This window comes from Hippoglossus hippoglossus, chromosome 24 (assembly GCF_009819705.1).
Source record: "Hippoglossus hippoglossus isolate fHipHip1 chromosome 24, fHipHip1.pri, whole genome shotgun sequence".
Taxonomy (NCBI): domain Eukaryota; kingdom Metazoa; phylum Chordata; class Actinopteri; order Pleuronectiformes; family Pleuronectidae; genus Hippoglossus; species Hippoglossus hippoglossus.
Window position 1 is genome coordinate 1,430,001 of NC_047174.1, and position 20,000 is coordinate 1,450,000.

At 47.1% G+C, this 20,000-nt stretch overlaps 1 protein-coding gene across 1 annotated transcript in view; it reads right to left on the bottom strand.

Moving 5' to 3' along the window:
* Nucleotides 1–2,044: 2,044 nt before the first annotated feature.
* The window catches only part of hivep2a (HIVEP zinc finger 2a), a 77,010-nt gene continuing 59,054 nt past the window's right edge, over nucleotides 2,045–20,000 (bottom strand). The window contains 21 exon segments of the mRNA XM_034580540.1: nucleotides 2,045–2,805; nucleotides 2,968–3,087; nucleotides 3,934–4,024; nucleotides 4,177–5,050; nucleotides 6,811–6,912; nucleotides 7,483–7,658; nucleotides 12,281–12,438; nucleotides 12,530–14,252; nucleotides 14,401–14,485; nucleotides 14,581–14,749; nucleotides 14,938–15,198; nucleotides 15,458–15,741; nucleotides 15,744–16,314; nucleotides 16,316–16,342; nucleotides 16,344–16,622; nucleotides 16,624–16,722; nucleotides 16,724–16,792; nucleotides 16,795–16,876; nucleotides 16,878–17,328; nucleotides 17,538–18,862; nucleotides 18,956–19,017. Coding sequence (XP_034436431.1) covers nucleotides 2,110–2,805; nucleotides 2,968–3,087; nucleotides 3,934–4,024; nucleotides 4,177–5,050; nucleotides 6,811–6,912; nucleotides 7,483–7,658; nucleotides 12,281–12,438; nucleotides 12,530–14,252; nucleotides 14,401–14,485; nucleotides 14,581–14,749; nucleotides 14,938–15,198; nucleotides 15,458–15,741; nucleotides 15,744–16,314; nucleotides 16,316–16,342; nucleotides 16,344–16,622; nucleotides 16,624–16,722; nucleotides 16,724–16,792; nucleotides 16,795–16,876; nucleotides 16,878–17,328; nucleotides 17,538–18,519 — 7,299 coding nt within the window. The 5' untranslated portion in view covers nucleotides 18,520–18,862; nucleotides 18,956–19,017 and the 3' untranslated portion in view covers nucleotides 2,045–2,109.

The following is a 20,000-nucleotide window of genomic DNA, read 5'->3' on the forward strand; positions in this document are numbered from 1 at the left end:
ATTTACCTTTTTTTTGTCCTTTTTTTTGTATTGTATTGTCGTCATTTCTATACAATGACTTGTGCTTTGATATTCTTGAAAGAGAGAAACAGACTTTTTTTAAAGACATTGTTGTCGTCATGATAAGTGTATATAACAGAGGGAGGATCCAAATAGAAAAAAGTGGTAAGAATAAGAGGATATACTGGTCGAGTACACACCGATACAGAAAACAGAGATACACACTCACATTGCACCTGCCCGACTCCACCAGGACCACCCCCCCCACCCCCCCACCTCCTCCTCCCTTCTGCTCCTGACTCTATGATGGGTTTTAAGTACAACTGCTGTTGCCTTGCAACAAATACACTCCCTGCTGGTGAGCAGAGCTCTGGCTAAATATTGCTTAGCTACAAAATGAAATGAAGGAGCGGAGGAGGGAAAACGCAGAAAGGCCCAAAGACTGTGAAGTTGATTGTTGTTTTTTGAGGGTTCAGAACAATTCACCTTCAATTTCAATGAAAGTCTGCTGCAAAATAAAAAAGATCAGCGAGCTCGTCTTTAGAAATATAAGGTGCATTTGTCAGAGAGTTTGCTGAACGTGTTTGTCTCCAGAAACGAAGAGTTTGGACACGATGAGAAATACAAATGAAGTTTGTCGTGGGGTTCGACTTGATGCTCACACGACTGGAATGTTTCCCCCTTTTAAAAAAACTGTTTTCATTCAAGCAAAAGTCACGTGACAGAGAGTGGAGCCGTTCGGCGGCTGGTGGGAGGGAGGAGTGTTAGCGGGAGGAAGAGGAAGAGGAGAAAGAGGAGGAGGAAGAGGAGGAGGAGGAGGAGGAGGAGGAGGAGGAGGAGGAGCAGAATGCCACGGTGCAAGAAGGCATGTTCATTCACTTAATGCTGAGTCTGAGCCTCGCAAATAAAAAAGAGAAACAGAAGAAATAAAACCACGAAAAAAAAAATTGAAAACAAAAAGAAATCACAACCAGAGACGAGAGAAGAGCAGCAGAGAAAATGTACAAGCTCATAAATACATAACCTTAATGTGAATGTCATTCTATATGATAAGTGCAGAGAGAGAGAGAGAGAGAGAGAGAGAGAGACACACACAGAGACACTCTATATGCTGTATGTATTCATATGCTGGGTAAATATTCATCTTACTTCTATGTGTATATACCTCCAAGCAGAGGGTGCTCACTTAGACGTATATAAATAGGTCTAACATATAAAGCCATAGTACAGTGTATATATATCCTCGCCCTAATGTCAGCGATAGCAAAAAACCCATGCTTTACATAGAAAAAGGCATCCACGACATTTAAGAAAAAATTTACAATTTATGAAACATGGTAACAATAATAAATAGTATTATATAGAATTGCCGCTGTACACAAAAAAGCCATTTTTTTTAAAATTTCACTCATATAAAAATATGTTTTAGTGCAACCGTACGTAATAGTAATATCCATAACTTCACATCGCTTGTCCAGACTTTTTAAGGTGTCCAAAAAGAGAGAGAGAGAGAGACAGAGGAGGGAGGAGGGAGGAGGAGGAGGAGGAGGAGGAGGAGGAGGAGGGAGGAGTTTGCATTTATTACAAAGCTGATATTATTGTATTTACATTTACCTTCCTGCTTCGTTTGCTTATCAGAATATAAGCAACAAAAAAAGGTTGAAAGAAAAGGCACACACGTAGCTGTCCAATCTTTTGTTTCTGACGTACCGTTTCTAACCCGACTCCTTCCTCGGCTTTGACTTTCCTCATCCGGGCGAGCGCATGTTGTTTCCGTACACGTGAAACCGTTTGCAAATCCTCTTTAAATAAGAAAGTGTCAGATAGCAGGCCCCCGGTTAGAACAGACATGTGAACAGCATGCTGCAGAAGTTCATTCATGTTCTTTGTATGTATCTGAGAGAGAGAGAGAGAGAGAGAGAGAGAGAGAGAGAGAGAGAGAGAGAGAGAGAGAGAGAGAGAGAGAGTGTGTGTTGAACTAGAAGAAATGTGTGTGTAAAGTGTGCAAAGGTCATTTCTCTCTCTGTTGCACTTCATCCCTTCCTATTATCCCAAAACAAAAAAGAAATCCACAGATCCTCCTCCTCCTCTCCTTCTTCCTCTGCAGGTCTACGACACGTCTCTGCTCCTCTTTGTGCTTTCGACCTCTCCGGCTCGCTCCAGCCGCGGAGGTTTGGACGCCGTCGGAGGCTGGAGGGCGTCGACCGCAGGGCTGTGAGGGTGAGGAGAGGAGGTGGAGGAGTGAGGGGAGGAGGGGACTGACGGGTGGGGAGGCCTGAGCTCCAGGCCGCTAAAGTGCTGAATCCCAGGGGGAGAGGGCGAGGGGTGAGGAGATGGCGGCGACATGGAGACGGAGGGCGAGCGGCGCTGCTGATGCTGGGAGTCAGGGGACGCTGCAGAAGGGGAGGAGGAGGAGGAGGGAGGAGCTCGGCCTCCATCTTTACCTTCATCCACCTTCAGTCCTCTCTCCGGCTCCTCGGAGTCGATGCAGAGTGACGCGATGGCGGTGGTGCACGTCTGGATGCCCTCCTCCTGCTCCAGCCTCACTCCCCCGCCGTCCCTGTCCTGCGAGGACGGGTGAGGTGCCGACGACTCCCTCACCCACTCTCCTCCCCCTCCTCCCCTCTCGATGAAGGAGATGAAATGTGGGGGGGCAGCCTCGCTGGTGGTGGAGTCCTCTGACGTGCTCTTCTGCACCGTCAGGCGTGGTGCCCCCTGCTGAGCGAGAGGGGTGGTGACGGACGTGTGGACGGAGTGTACCATCTGGATCCCGCCGATGGGGATCATCGGGTAGGGCGAACGCACCTGGAATCACAAGTTAAAGGTAATTAATTAAATATGTAAATTATAAACACAGAATCTAGAATAGTGAGTAAAGTAAAATAAAAAGCTTAAATGAAATACTAAAATGTACAAAATAAATCAAATATAATTACATCAAATATAATAAAAGTAAGAAGTAGTGACCTGGAGTTGAGAATGAAGAGGAAGGTGACTGAACAGGACTTGGTGAGGTGGGCTGGACTGGTTGCCGTGGTTACTGGCCTGCCGCTGTTCCCCCAGTGAAGGTGAGTCTGGACGAAGTTCCTGGAAACACAAGAAACACGAGAGGAGACGCAGTGAAAGAAACCGAGGAGGCAGATTTGATTGAATAAGTTAATTCGTCCAAAGAAAACTTTGAAGAAACCTCAGACTCATTTCTTAAATCTGACGTCGACATTCAAAAATAATTACACGCACTCAGTTCTAGTTTTAATAAAAACACATTTGAGGCTTTGTGATGAAAAAACTAATATTATATGAAAGTGAGTCTCGATGAGCAGGAACAGAAATGCGTGGTCGGAGGTGTCGGTAGAAAAATAAATGAAAAGAACGACGGCTCGGTCGAACTTCTAGAGTCGGAGAAAAGGTTTTTTAAAACATGAATTTATTATTTGAAGAACAGACGATAATCAGTTGTTTAAAGTCGGGAGCAGCAGCAGAAGCCAGAGTTAGAAGTGGAGCTCTTAAGAAGAAAAACAGCCGTGTTATTAACCACACCGCCGCCGGCCAAGATCCCGTTACCACCAAAACCCAGCAGCCCCATCTTCAATCATGCCTTCGCTCTGACGCTCTATCGGACTCTTTATTCCCTCATCCTCCCTGAATGTTTCTGCTCCGGCTGCCAAACGCTTCTCTTCTCCCCACTTGGTCCGACAGCTGCTTTCTTTCCGTCATCATTTCTACTTCAGGTTTTCTGCATCGACGCCACGACTTAATGTCACAAAGTTTAGAAAAATCACAGTGAAGAAGTGAACACTGACGCAGTTTGAGATTTTTTAGATTTTAATCCCCGTCGATATATACATAAGTTATGGTAAATAAAATAAAAAGATGAAGAAAAAGAGTCTTCAACTGGAAGATAGAAAATCAAACAAGTAAGCTGATTCTTACCGTCTCCATTTCTGTGCTGGTTCTGCGACGTCCCAGAGAAACGAACTCCCCCTGAGCCACCGGCCTCAGGCTCCTCGCGCCGCTCTGCTGGCTGCAGGTCGCAGGTGAATACACAGAATTACAACAATTAATATCTGTTGGATCCTCTGTTAAACTTTACAGGAATGAAATACGATAAGAGATAATTACAGAAAGTTGATCAGATTATGGTGAACAGTATTTATCCAGTCAGGTGGTCCTCACCTTTGGGGGTGAAGGTGCTGGTGGAGTCCTCTGCGAGGGGACAGAGGCCGGAGCACCCCCCTGTGGCGACCTCGTGGTGAAAGGTCACGCTTGTAGTCTCTTCCTGCCGGAGACGTGGGTCGAGACAGAGGGGAGAGCAGTGAGAGGTGTCCCCTCCTGGGGGAGAGGTCTCTCCGGTACCCGCCTGCCACGCCCAGGTCTCTCTTGGGGGAGATGTGTCGCAGAGGGGAGATGTCCCTCCGGGGCGAGAGGTGTCTGGCACGGGGCGAGAGGTCGCGACGCGGGGAGAGGTACCGGCGGGCTGAGGGCGAGGAGGAAGGGGAAATGGGGGACGGGCAGCCGGAGTGGTCCAGCCCGGGTGAGGACAGGCGGGAGGAGGGGGAGGAGAGGTCCGGGGAGTGGAAGGGCAAGTCTTCATCCATCGAGGAGCAGGGTGGAACCAGCAGCCTGCTCCCCAGTGACCTCTGCAGGCTGTGCTGGTACTCGTGACCATGCTCCCTCGCCGCCAGGTCGCTGGGCGGAGCCTGCGATGTGATCTGGATGCTCGGCACGGTGGTGAAGTAGCCAAACAGCGGCGGCTTGTTGGCGTTTCCCAGGAGGTCGGACGCAGAGTGATGAGACAGGTGAGGAGACGGGTGGGAGGCGGCCATGGCGGTGATGGACATCGCGGGGAGGCTGTACGGCTGCGGGCTGGTGGAGCGTGAGCGAGTCTTTGGAGTGGAGTCGCCATCATAGTCGTCCTCTTCATCGTCTTCATCGTCCACCTCATCGCCGTCCTCCTCGCCGCCGTCCGAGTCGTCTGCATCCGAGAACTGGTGGTCGGCCATCACGCCTCTGGACATCTTCTCTGACCTCTGACCTTCATCTCCGCCATCTACGAGACGACGAGGAGGGAAAGAGAAAAGAGAAGAAGAAGAGGAGGAGGAAGAAGAGACAAAAGGAAGAGGAGAAAAGAGAAGAAGAAGAGGAGGAGGAAGAGGAGGGATATAAAAAGTGATGGATGAGAAAAAAGAAGAGGGGAAACAGAATGTAGAGGAATTTAATGGGGCAGAGAGGAGGAAGGGAGGGAGGAGAGAATCAGGAAAAAGTAAGAGGAGAGGAAGAGGAGGAATAAGAGAAAGTAGGGAATGTGATGGATGAAGAAAAAGAAATAGGAGAAGAGCAGAAGAAAAGGAAAAGGAAAAATTAGAGAAAGCAAGAGCGAGAAAGAAGAAGAGGAGCAAGAAGAGAAAGCAGGAGAAAGTAAGACGTGAAATAAAACCACATTTTCTCTCCGGCTCCAAACAATAAAAAGTCAAAGACAATAAAGCTCCAGCCAAACGTTTGTGTTGGCAGCAGAACGACTTCGTTCTGGAATAAAACAAATCTGCTCGTCTGAAAACAGAATCATTTGTTTGTTTCTCCGAACACAAAGAGTCAAAGATACAAACTGACCCTGAACCCTGGATTCACCTGGAAACTAAACCTAAAAACATCAACACTTCCTTTGCTTCTTTTTTAAATTTGCTTTTTCTTTTCTCCTCCAGCCGCCGTTTGAAGATCATGAATTTTATTCAAACGACTTCTCACAGATCCTCGAGTCTGTTTGTGTCTCAAGAGCTTGACACCGAATGAAATCTGGAAACGAAGCCAAAACATTTAGAATTCAAACGCTGTCGTCTCACGCTGATGATGTCATTTGTGTCTGTTAAGTAGTCGCGGTGACGAGGAGTCGTCTGGTAAACAGGCTCGACCAATCAGGGGATTAAAACCCAACTGATCAGAAACATGAACAAACATCAGCGAGATAACGGCGCCAGGACGTTTTCTCTCCTGAGGCCTGAACAAGGTGTGAACGAGTCCTGGAGGTTTCCTGACAGCGAACTGAATAAAACAAAGACACTGAATTCCTCCACGTTGTCAATAGGAAACATTCAGAGATGATTTATGTCGTTTTATTGGTATTTATTGACGGTAAGAGAATCACCAGACGGTTGTTAATCCTGATGAAATCTCTAAATGAAATGAATCCCACTCGTTCGCAGCCTCGTTATCAAGTCATCTGAAGATTAATGGGAAACCGAACACCCCCCCCCCCCCCCCCAGCCAACTCCTGCCAGGAGAATTTATTATTTGTGAATATTTCATGGGAAATCTCGTTCATCCCTCTGAGCCCACAACATCTTCCCCAGTAATAATTTTCAGATTATTTCCATATCAGCTGATTAATGGGATCCTGGAGTCCGGGAGCCTCCCGCTGCGTCGCAGGCGATGAGCGGCAAATATTCCTCTCTGCGTCTTGATGGAAAATAAATGTGTGGCTTCACAAATTGTTCCTTGGAGATGCTCATGGAAATCTTTTAAACGCCGGATTAATGAGAGACCGCGGATGGCAGAGTGATGTTTAGACTTTTCTCTTTAAAGCTGCTTATGTGTCGAGTGCCTGACACGAGTGTTGAGCTCTGCTTTCCATTTCACTTCCTGTCCCCGTACGACCGCACGGAGCAAAGCGTGGAGGCTGCAGCTCCCGGAGTGAGTGTGTGTGTGTGTGTGTGTGTGTGGTGTGTGTGTGGTGTGTGTGTGTGTGTGTGTGTGTGTGTGTGTGTGTGTGTGTGTGTGTGTGGTGTGTGTGTGGTGTGTGTGTGTTTTATTTACCTCCATCGTCCGCCTCTGCGTCCTCAACCGACGACATGGAGACTCCCAACTCCAGACACTTTTTCATATGAGCCTTTGACTTCATGTGCTTCGTCAGGTTTCCTACAAACACACACATTAGACACACACACACACACATTAGACACACACACACATTAGACACACACACACATTAGACACACACACACACACACACTTTAATGACTCTTGAGTGACGAGAGTGACAGAGGCTGAAATGGACATTTTGTAGAAGCCGTAGAATAAAAACGATCACATCCGCAAAAAAATTACAATTAACAAATCGCATATCGTTTCTTCATCATGTGATTTAATGACTTGGTCCGAACTCGTCAGGCAGAAAACAGCTTTTTAATAACGATCAGATATCTTCAGCCCCCCCCCCCCCCCCCCGTCCGACCACTATGAGCTCTCTGCATGTTTTATTCACCACTTACTTCTATATTTTGGGATTTTATTCTTCAATTAAAACCTCGATAATGAGTTTTTTCTACTAAAAATATCTTCATAAAGATGCTATTCCTCAAAAACGTGATTAGTCTTGTTCAAAAGAAAGTTTCGGGGGCAAATTTATGAGATGATGGATCATTTTAATTTCCTGAGGGGAATGTAAAAGTCATGGTACTGGATCTGAGCGGGTGACTGCAGCCCTACCTTTCGTCTTGAAGGCGAAGTTGCAGAACTTGCAGACGTACGGTCGGACGTCCGTGTGCGTTCGGATGTGTTTCTTCAACATGCTCGGCTTCTTGCAGCGGATCCCACATTCCTCGCAGATGTACTTCCCTCGGCCGCGACCACGAACGTAAACATAGTCCTCATTGGATTTGTAGCTGGAAGAAAGAACAGAAGGTTATGAAAGAAATGTGATTTCCAGGTTTTGGTTTCAGCTCTGTCTGTCTGTTGCTTTGTTTGTTTGATTGTCAGCACGATTACACAAAAAACTCCCACACGGATTTCTACAGAATTCGGTTGAAGGATGAAATCATGGTCCAAGAAATAAGCTGTTAAATTTTGGGTTTGATTCAAGTGAATTTAATAAGACATTTTAGAAATTGAAATTTCTATCACATTCTTACGGCCCCTGCAGAAGAGCAATGATTTAATATCGTCCATTTTCAGTTTAGTCACAAAAATTACAGTCACTTTCATGCAAATTTCTAATGTTTTAATAAAAGAAAATAAGATTCCCATTCCCGACAATTGGAAACAGATTTAACTGTCTGAACTAAGTCGAACACAGTCGGCAGCTCCTCTACAGCAGGTCGGGATTTATTTCATTTCACCAGATTTATTCTCTCACTAAAGGTGAATAAATAAAAAACATCTCCACCAGCAGAGACACGACTTAAAAAAAAGAGTGAGAGAGAGAGAGAGAGAGAGAGAGGAGAGAGAGAGGAAGAGGGAGAGAGAGAGAGAGAGAGAGAGAGAGAGAGAGAGAGAGAGAGAGAGAGAAGAGAGACAGAGAGAGACAGAGAGAGCAGAGAGAGGGAAGTAGAGAGAGAGAGAGAGACGAGAGAGAGAGCAGAGAGAGAGAGAGAGGGAGAGAGAGAGAGAGAGAGAGAGAGAGAGAGAGAGAGAGAGAGAGAGAGAGAGAGAGAGGAGAGAGAGAGAGAGAGAGAGAGAGAGAGAGAGAGAGACAGAGAGAAGAGAGAGAGAGAGAGAGACAGAGAGAGAGAGAAGAGAGAGAGAGAGAGAGAGAGAGAGAGAGAGAGGAGAGAGAGAGAGAGAGAGAGAGAGAAGAGAGAGACAGAGAGGAGACAGAGAGAGGGAGAGAGAGACAGAGAGGGAGGAGAGAGAGACAGAGAGAGGGAGGAGAGAGAGAGAGAGAGAGAGGAGAGAGAGAGAGAGAGAGAGAGAGAGAGAGAGACAGAGAGAGAGAGAGAGAGAGAGACAGAGAGAGACAGAGAGAGAGAGAGAGAGAGAGAGAGAGAGAGACAGAGAGAGACAGAGAGAGAGAGAGAGAGGGAGAGAGAGAGAGAGACAGAGAGAGGGAGAGAAGGAGAGAGAGAGAGAGAGGACAGAGAGAGAGAGAGAGAGAGAGAGACAGAGAGAGACAGAGAGAGAGAGAGAGAGAGAGAGAGAGAGGACAGAGAGAGACGAGAGAGGGAGAGAGAGAGAGGGAGAGAGAGAGACAGAGAGAGGGAGAGAGAGAGAGAGAGAGAGAGAGAGAGAGAGACAGAGAGAGAGAGAGAGAGGTCCTCATCTCTCTCTTTCCTTCACTCACTCTCTCTCTGCAGAGAGGTCAGAGGTCAGGGTCAGAGGTCAGAGGTCAGCCGCCCTGCAGCTGGTACAGATTCACAGTCACGCTCGGGGACTCAGATACTTGCTGACACACAGGTTCTGCTTAAAAAGGCTGAAAGCAGGTTTTCTCTCTGCTCGCCTGCAGCTGCATCAGAGAGAAACGCAGCCGAGACATCGATCCGGATCAAACACGTGCATGTTGACAACGAGCTGCGAGAAATATCTAACCCGGAGTTAACGAGCAGCAAGGAGACGTTAAAGAGGAGCAGAGAGGACACGACAGGAAACGCCCCGAGATGAAAGTTGTGCGTCTTAAAATGTGATGTGAAGTGCGAAGCCGCTTAAGTTCACACACGTCGTCGGCTGCAGGATGAGATGAACGAGGAAAAGTGAGAATAACAGATTAACACGTTTCCTCCCGAGAGTCTGAGAGGAAAAATAAAGAGGATGAGTTTTCTTATATTTCTTCTTATCAACTCATTTATATGCAGAAGATCAGACTGTCTGAGGAAAGTGATGTTTTCTGAACATTAGAACATGTGAACATTTCATTAATGTCTCTTTCAAGGAGTTTCAAAATAAAACAGGAACCGATGCAGAATTCCACCTCTGTGCTTTGTGTTTATCCTTCTTGTCTAAAAAACAGAACGTCTTCCTTCCAGTCCCACTTTCTCTTTTACAGGACTTTAAAAACAGAGATCCACGGTCAGACATGATTTTCTTTCCCGAATGGAGCTTGAAGTGAAGCAGCCGACACTTGGCAGCAGCATCAGTGCACATCTGCACGAGCCTGTCTGTCGTGGGGGGAAATTACCAGCGACCACCAGTCAGACCCGGCTACATTTTCTCTGTTTTCCGCCGCAGAAGCTTCACATTGACGTTCTGTTTTTTCTTTTTTAAATGCTGAGAGAAAAAAAGGGATATTTCCTTTGTGGTGAAATGGTGAAAACGGCTGGTGAATTGTGTCGTTTCCTGTTCTGTCTGCAGCGGCTGGAGGAGAATACGGCGAGTTCAGGGCCTCGTGTGTCGGAGGAGGTGGAATATCAGCTCCATCAAACGAGCCGCCCGCTCCAGCGAGGGGGGGGAAACTGGTCTTTCAGCTGCGCGGCCGAGTGGGAAATGCCTCTGAACCAGTCGAGACGTTTACACAGCTGCGGCCAGTTATGAAAATGAATTATGATGATGATTATTTTGTTTTATTCCGTTTCATTCACAGCACACGGTAAGATCATGAAGCAGATTCGCTTACCGATACTTTCAAGGCCGGTAATGGATTTGTTTTCTCTGCCAAGACTTCAACTTTATGGATTTCTGTCATCTAAAGAGATTTTAATCCTGTCGTGTGTTTGTTAATGAGCTTTAGTGTGTGTGTGTGTGTGTGTGTGTGTGTGTGTGTGCACTACTACTGTGCATCATGTTTATGTAAGTGCATGTGTGCGTTTTCCTGTTTGTATGCTTTTATCCTTTTATTGCTTCTAAAATGTCCTTCGGGGACAAAAGAGAATTACTTCACTGTCTGCTGCATTTAATAACGCCTGTGTGTGTGTGTGTGTGTGTGTGTGTGTGTGTGTGTGTGTGTGTGTGTGGTGTGTGTGTGTGTGTGTGTGTGTGTGTGCGTCTGTTCCACTCAGCAGCCTTGCTCTCACTGGCTCTACTGTAAGACTATAAAACATTATGATGCAGGAGGAATCTCTCAGTACAGAGGTTTGTAGATTTTACTCCCTCATACAGTCTTTTTTTTTTTACCACTTAATGAACATTAAGGACAAATTCTTCTACATAAAAAAATAAGCTTCGTGTGACTTTAATAAAATCACAATTAAAGGAGACATTCTGCTCATATTCAGGTTGACTTGAAAATGTTTCAACTATATACTAATGTAAACAATAATAAATGATCCTCAGACTCATCCCTCATGAAGCACATTCAATGTTAAATTGCAGTTATGGATTGAAACTTCAATCTGATTTCCCTCTAAAAGAAATACAAATATAAAAAGTGAGGTACTGACATAAAATAAAAACAAAAGAAATCCATTATAATGAAAGAAATGTTAAGTCCAACGCCTCTGACGTTAAAAAAATAACTAAACATGAGAGAAACAGTTTAAATACAACTAACGAGGGACAGATCCACTTCACACCCGTCTTTAAATTCAGAAGAATTAATGAAAGTCGACGTCCAATTACAGTAAAGCTCAAGTCGTCAGCGTGCGATGGGTTTACCAGGCTCAGACTCCCGGACTCTCACAGGCACATTCTGGTTAATCGTCACGAAAGAGATGTCGTAAAAGTTCGTACGCAGGTCATGAACGTTCATATTCATTTCGTCTGGTTGTTCGGACGAAGAAAGGGACAAAAACGTTTCTGATCTAGCGTCGAGTTTATTTGATTGTGATTTATTCTGTCCTTGTTATAACCTGGATCTATCTGCTTATTACTGTTTTACTCTTGTTTTAATGTTAAATTCTAAAAGCACCCTGGTGAAGAACCTCGTTAACCTGCAGCGATGAGTTCTGGATCAAAATCTTTCTATAAAAGATGAAACTAGCTGCTAAAAATAAGAAAGAGGGAAAACTTCTTGGCTGCCGTCTCGTTCAGACGTTACTTTCATCATGGAGCTGATTGATTGACTCAGTAAAGTACCTGTAAGGTTTGGAATCTTTCTCAGTTTCACCTCGTAATCTTAAAAATGTCAGATTTCCATCACTGTCAAAATCTGACCAGTTATTCCTGAAAAAGACTCCTTCTGTGCACCAGATGTCACTGAAGCTCCTTTTAAGATATTGAGAAAACAATTAAAAGTAGAATTTCACTTAAACCTCCACCGAGGAGCAACAGCCCTTTAAATTCAATCCAGCTGCACACACTCATAGATATTAGTTTCCGGAACATGCATGATTGTTTTCATCAGGATTCATCGTGAATTATTCTCTGAGAAAACGGAGAAAATGTCAAAAAACATCATCACAATGTTAAAGAAAGATCCAGGGTTGATGGGTTCTTCTCTGACCCACAACACAACCTTCCACCGCCGGTTCCGTGGGAATTCATCCTGTACTTTTAGTTTGATCTTACAAACCAACAGGCTAAGGGACCGGGGTGAAAACATAACCTCCACTTGTTTGGAATGACTGGGGACCGTCTTTGACACGGACAACTACGATTTAGCATTTGAACCTTGAATAAAAGTGTCTGAAATTGAACATACCCGCCTTCGAAGATCTTGATCCGGGAGGGTTCGGCGGCGGACTGTTTGGCTGAGACCTCCTTCTCCACCTGCTCCTCCTTCGATCGGTCCCACGACACCACTCCTTTCATCTTCCTCCCAAAGTTACAGACATCAACAGGCATCAGCTCTGGTTTCAACTGCAGAGAAAAGGAGGGAGAGGAGTATAAAGGAAAAGGTTTTTTCTCACTTCTGTGTCTCTGTGTTGTTTTTCTCTAAATTTCTATTTACCTGATCAAACCTCAGCTTCCAGGCCACAGACGACACCAGTTTTCCAGAGCTGGGTGGAGACATGGCTGATGTTGTGTAAACCAAATCTGTGTTTCTCCTCTGTTTGGACCTCAGCAGGGCCAGTGCAGCCTTGGTGCTGAGGTTCAGAGGATTGGGATTGTACGAGTTCACACACCATGAACTGTAGACAGACCCTCGCAAAGCGGCCTGGGTGCTGTTGGGTTTGGTGTATTTCAGGAAACACCAGCTAACTCTGCTCGTAGTGCGCAGGCTAGGGAACTGGAAATACTGCTGGACATCAGCCATGTCCGTGAGTAGCAGCGTCTGGCCCACTGTTCCGGATAATCCTGCGCTTTGGTTAGAAGCGAGCTGAACCAGCACGCTGACCGGCGTTTTACTGGATGCACATGGCTTTGTGTTGTCACTATCTTCTGCATCATTTGAGGAGACCATAGACTGGGGGCTAAAGTTCAGCTCTGGAGCTGAATCATCCACATCAAGTTCCTCTGGGGAGTCTCGGCCGCCTGATCGGTCTGTGACAATCTGGAGAGGAGGGGTGAAGCTCTCAGCTCGGGGTACATCAGGGAGGTGGGGGGCAGAGGAACGGACGGGAATGGAAATCTTTGTGGAAAAAGGGAAGTCGCTTGGTGGGGAAGAAGACATCCTTTCAGAGTCATCCATGGAGCCATCACACTTCAGACAGGCTCGCAGACCTCCGCTCTGCCCTTTATCAGCTGTGCTACTGTTCTCAGTTCCACTCAGCTCCACAGCGCTCATCTCCTTTACAATCTGTCCATACATCCTCTCCTCCTTCACTCTTTTCTGCTGCTTAGTCTCGAAGAAGAGCTCCAGAGAGCTGGTAGGGGAGAGCATGCGCTTGCTGCCGCCGATGCCTGACCCCGAGGCGTCTGTGGTGGAAATGGTGCCTGATGTTAGTGAAAGTGGTATCCCTGTGTTTAGCCGTTGCTCCGGCAGAGAATCTGGAACCTTCCAGGGAGGGTAGCGCAGCGTTGAGCCTTCGGTCTTTCCCAGGAAGTGTGACAGGTTGAAACCTCCTCCAATTCCTCCTGGTGGTTTGCCGGTGCTCGAAACACCAACCGGGGGAGACATGCTGCTGTTGTCAGCACAGCCCGGACTGCCAGCTACCAGCTGGCTAACACTTGTGTACATAACACTACCAAATGATGGCACATGGGTTTGGATCCGTACAGGAACCAGCATACTGGGCAGTGAGGACTGTGATCCCAGGTTCTGGGTTGCAAAGACAGGTTGGATCTGCTGCAGAAGCATGGAGGTGGTGGTGGAGCTGGGCAGGGAGAACTTAGAGGACAGCAAGCCAAAGTGTTGCTGTTGCTGGGACAGAGGAGAGTTTCGGGATGAGAAAGAGGCAGGGTACATTGGAGAGCTGGCGTTTTCTGATTTTCCATCGTGTGACTGTTGATCATGGATTTGCTGCAGGGAGTGGAGTGGTGCGTGTTTGTGTTGTGGGTGTCCAGCGAGGCTGCCTGGTGATCTGATGTGGAGTTTTGGGAGTTGCTGCTGGGCCGGCTGATGTCTGGGCGTCTGTCCGGCCTCCTGAGACCAGAAGAGACCTGGTTGCTGGAAGGAGAGGTAGGGGGGGCCACTCTGGTACTGCTGCATCACGTCCTTGTTCATGACCTCATGACCTGGATGTTCTCCTTCAGATGACGAGCCCTGGGCATGCAGACGATGCTGTTGGGACCTATTAGGAAGAAAAGGTGGAATATTCTTAGTATTATACTAAATATAGCTAACAACATTGTACTAATTGAACCAGTTGACTATATAGTCCTGGAAATTGTTGAAAGGGTTGATGGATTTTGTTCATTCTTTCACAACTGAACTCTTACCTGCTATAGAGTGGTTCATCCTGCAGGCTGTCCTCACTGATACTCTGCTGGAGGAGATGCTGGTGGTGTTGGTGAGATCCTATACCTGGGAATAAAACATATAAATGGAAAAATGAAGAAACTATCCCAAAAGTATTTTAAATAATCAGATATAATAGATAATAAGAGATGAAAGCTTACCACCGGTGCTACTGCCAACTCTCTTGGTCCTGCTGGCTACATCAGGGCTGCTGTGGGGGGATCCTGTTGGTCCGGACCAAGCCACATGTTCCAAACTCTCCTGCTTGATTGACATCTCTGTGCCGCCTGGCTCCTGAGCAACTGACTCTGGATAAACACTCAGTGACGCCTGTCAAATGTGGGTGAAAAAAGTAGTGTAAGACAAAGTATGTGCAGTCACATTGATATTATTATTATTATTGTTATATATTATACAGGAAAAGAGTAGTATTAGTGTATAGTGGCCAGACTCCACTGTTTCCTTTATGCTCATATATAAAAACAATAATCCAAGTAGCATGAAATGTTTAATGCTACCTGTCGGACAAGATATCCACGCCGGCGTTCCTTCATTGCAGAGGCACTGGAGTATAGCTCTCCCTGTCTGGAGGACGACAAGCTTCCATAGTCAAAGGACTTGCTGCGCATTTCAGGCAACTCCGTGGGCAGTGTGCATGGTGCCTGCTCCGACGAAGACCTCCTCATCTCTCTTTGCTGGTGGTGGCTGGAATGACCACTGCCGGGTACTGTCAGGAACTCAGACTGCTTAGCTCCGCCACTGGGGGCCAACGAGTCATCCTGGTTCAGAAAATCGCAAAGAAAGAAATTCTGAATTCTTCCCATTTTCTTGGACCTATGGGAACATGCTGTCTTTACAAGTGCCAAAGTACAACATGGTCATGGAGTCATCGATTCATTACAAGTACGTAAAAGTAATGATAATGTACCATAACCATGGTGGGAGCAGCACTAGAAAAACATGCCAGAACTAAACTTTACTAAAGCTGCTGGAAAGTTAGTTCAGATAGTTAAAAATACTAAACATATAACAAGGTACCTGTTTGATGGGTGAGACAGACTTGAGGCCTTCATCTCTGTCAAAGGACATGGAGAAGGAAGAGGAGTGGGATAGGTTGCTCTCCTGACTGGGGCTGCGAGAAAGGCTGGTGCAAGTTGACTCAAAGCTCGATTCCCCAGACGAGTGCTCCATGTCCGCCAGACGCAGACGCTTCTTCTTGGGTGGGAGCTTTTCCGATGGCATCTGGGAGAGCGTGTCGCTCCTCTGTGGCAGCTGAAACTCCTCGACATGTTGCGGCTGCTTATCTGGCTCCTTGGTCATTGAGCTTCTGTGTCTTTCTCCGGTTTGTCTGGCTCCTCTGTCACCCTGATCTCAGGAACTTGGATGTTGGGTTGTCGGACTAGTTTGTGTGGGATGTGATAAGGCTGACCAGGGGAGGCTGCGGCTGATGACGATGAAAGGGAGGCCAGGTCACTGTCACTTTGCAGCTGCTGCTCCATGCTCTCTGGCAGTAGGGCCGATTCAGGACTGAGAGCATCTTCATAGATATCTGTGTCCGACTGTTCAGAGTACTGGCTAGGTGGACCTTTCTCTGAAGATTGATATCCTGGATGCTCAAAGGACTCTGACTTCTCAAAGGAATTTGGCCGGCTGAGGGAGTTGGTGTGTTGGATGACTGATATGACATTCCCAGCTGCCTTCCTGCACTCAGACTCAGTAAACAATGCAATGTCCTCAGAGCACATGCTGGCACAGGTGTCAAAGCTATCTGATTGGCTGTGAGCACTGAGAGAGCCCTTTCCTATTGGAGTGGCTCTCGACCCATCAAAACTACTTTGCTTAAACTCATAGTCCCCTATCATCTCCACTGAACCACTACAGCTACTGTCCACAATGTCCAGGGCTGTCCTCCTCATCCCCAACAACTCGTCTCTTTCCTCCTTTTTCTTGTGGCTATTTCTGACATGCTAACTTTAGTACCATATGAGCTATAGGCAATGTGCTCTGGGACTCCTGTGCCGCGCTCACCAATCTTCATACCCAGAGATGAAGCTAAATTCTTGGGCAAGTGTCCATAGCCCTCAGCCTCTCCTACATGGGCTTCAGCGGCTGAATGTTCAAATGCAGCCTGTCTTCGGAGTCTGCGAAGCCCTTGTGGGTAAAACACATCATCTGATGACATCATCTCATCAAAAGAGTGGCTTGCCCCGAATACCTGGTGGGACACTGAGGTTAGGAGGGGTGGAAGTTGGCATAGAGTTACTCCTAATTAGGGGCCCAGAATCAGATGGAGGCTCCAATAGGGCCTGTACTGCTTTGACAAGGTCCTGTTGGATACTGCTTGGGATCTCCAGAGATCCCTACATCCCCCTCTGAAACAGATATGATTCCTCAGCTATCTTCCCCATCAACAATCCAGCACCAGATTGTTTTAAACTAGCCAGGCTGGCCGGGTCCTGTGATGGACTGCCTGGATCTGGAGTTGGGTCGGTAGTACCAAGTCCGACCAAACATAATCTCTTCGTACGTCTTGACATTAGGATTTGGAGGGCTGATCTGCTGCTCTGCACTCTCAGAGCGGGAAAAAGTAGCCCGAGTCCGTGCTGCTTTGCTGTGAGGACTGAGGAGGTTAAGGGACTGGGACATGGCACAGTCAGTGTCCTGGCCTTTTTTCTCCGTCAGCCTCTCGGCCAAACGTTGTTTGATGCTGGGGGAGTCGTCCAGAGAATGCGCTCTTCCGCCAACCTGTGATCCCAACATGTGATGGGACCCCTTGATGTCCTGAAAGGGTGGGCACTCCATGCCTGTGGAAGGGACTCCCCCAGACTTGGGGACAATGAGGATAGGCACTTTAATAGATCCCACAGGCAGCTCTTCAGCCGAGTCTGCATATGCTGGTTCCACACCACCTGTGCAGTGAGAAAGAGTGGAGCATGACAGAGAATACAGTAAAACATACAAGGTAAGGATTGATTGACAGACCCCTCAGTATTAAGTAATACAAAGAAATGTCCATATTGAGCAGTACTGAAGCATCAAAAATACTTGATTGTACATTGATTTCACTCAAACAGTGAGTGATACCTGCTAAATATTGGCTTGATTGATGGAAGATTACCTGTATTCTTGTCAGCCTCAAAGGAGATCTGTGGGATGGGGCTGTCTTTGTCCATCAGCATGGTGGAGCCCTCCACACCTTCCTCGTCTGTGTCGGTGCTCTGCTCTCCGTCTGAGTGAACCTCGGCCTCACCCACTGGCGATGCCTGGTCCATGTCCCCACTACGGGCCACAGCTAGCTCTGAAAATGGTACGAGTCCAGCCTTGATGGCATGAGCATGGGACTTGCGATGCTTGTAAAGGTTGCTCTTCGTTTTGAAGGAAAAGCCACAGGGTACACATGGATATGGCCTTTCTCCAGTATGTGAGCGGATGTGCTTCTTTAGGACACTGGGCTTGGCGCAAGCTCGACCACAGTAGTGACATATGTACTTACCGGGCTTTTTCGGCTTTTGCTCTTTTTTGCTGTACCCCTCCTCTACAGGCTCAGTGCCTGACTGAGAATACTGTCCAAAAGAGCTGGGTAGACTGGGAGATTTCTGTCGGGGAAACCTCCCAGCCCCATGAGGGTGAGTATGTCCCGGATGTCCTACGGGGTATAGGTCATCTGAGGGCAACTGGCCGGCAAATGGCCATGCATGTGGCTCTAGGCCAGGTTGAGGTTTGGCTCCTGAGAGGAAACGCTCAGTTTGGGGGTGCTGAGGGTATGGCTGGTATTGGTAGGGGTATCCCCTTGGGAACCCCTGAGCAAAGGGTCCTTGGGGGTCTTGAGATGATGGGCCTCCAATAGCTCCAACTGCAGAGGGTCCAGATATCAGCTTTCCAGAATTCCCTGTGATTGCGTACTTCTGCTGAGGCGCTGATCCCCCGGTGGCACCACACGGCAAACTCTCACGGTGTTTTGCCTCTGGGTCAGCAAAAGTGCTTCGTTTGGTTGTTGCCGAGGGCTCCGACGCCCACTTTCTTTGCAGAGGCACCTTCTCCTTCACTACTTCCTTACTTGAGGATTTGTGCCCAATGGCAGCTGATTCACGTGCCTCCATTTTTCATGAAGCTCTTCTATGGGTGAGAAGAGAGGGGATGGTGGGGGAGTTGGGAGGGCGGATGCTGGAGGGTTACCAGTTCCCCAATCTACCAGACATGATAGCTTAATCTGTGAGGAGTGCCGACAAGTTCACAGAAACAGAAAGGACCCATCCATTGCCTCGATAGAGTGATTGTGGAGCCAGGCTGGAAACAGGAATCAGGAAGTGGACATAAAAATGGAGCTTTGGTGGATAACATCAGAAATATTTCTCTCTTTTGGCCATTTTGTAAACCGGCTAATGTTGTTGTGCGCTGTTTTTCTGTCCAGCTCATCTAAAGGCAGAAGGATCCTTGAGTGATCTGGAGAAGACAGAAAAACAAAGACACATTTGAGGAGTTCTGGAGACGAACAGTGTAAATCAAACACAACATCATCAAAGCATAAACACTCACCTTTCTTTAGGTAAAGGTGCTCGGAGATCGTCTTTCTGCTGCTTCATTCACTTTTCAGAGACCTGCAGAAACACAAAAGAGAAAGAGAGAAAACTAGTTTTGTTAATTATCCATCGAATCCAGTGATGGCACAGTAAAAGACTGCCTTATATTTTAAAGTCATTTACAATAACATGTTACATCCGGGTCGCTGAGTGCAACACACCACCACACACAACAACACACCGAGAAGTTGTGTGAATGTAAATGTCAATGATTGCTGAGTTAGTTCCCTCACACTGGAATCTATCTGCGCTCTTTGCCTTTTCCATCTATTCCTCCTGCCCCCCCCCCCCCCCTCCCTCCCTCCCTCCTGCCTCCCTCCTCCCTCCACTCAGTGAGTCACCAACGCAAAGCAAACCCACGCTGTTCCTAAAAAGACACAAAGGCTTATAAATAGTTCTGTGGAAGTGACGTGTGAGTGTCATAATGTGTGTAGGCGTCCAAAAAGGCCAAGTCGAAGAGCAGTCATCACTGCGAGCACCTTTCCTTCCTCTCTGGGTGTCATAGCTCTATATAACTTGGTGTGCACTCTGTCACACATACACAACACACACACACACACACACACACACACACACACACACACACACACACACACACACACACACACACAAAGAAACACACACATACCTTCATACAGTACTTGAAAGTATTGCAACTGCACTGCGAACACTGCAGCAGATGCAGTGTATGTGTGTGTTTCCGTTGTTTAACGTTTCTTTACCACACCAACACCTGAAAGCAAAAGCGCACACATGCAAGCACACACACACACACACACAAACACACACACACACACGCACACACACACAAACACCTGCTGAAGTTGCAGTTTTGCTTTTGTATTTCCTCATCTCAGTGTTTAAACAACCTCCCTGGCATTCTGATTGCGACACACACACACACACTCCCACACAAACACCCCCACACAAACACACACACACACACACACACACACACACACACACACACAATGTAGCCACAGTGCTGGTAAGCAGGGCTC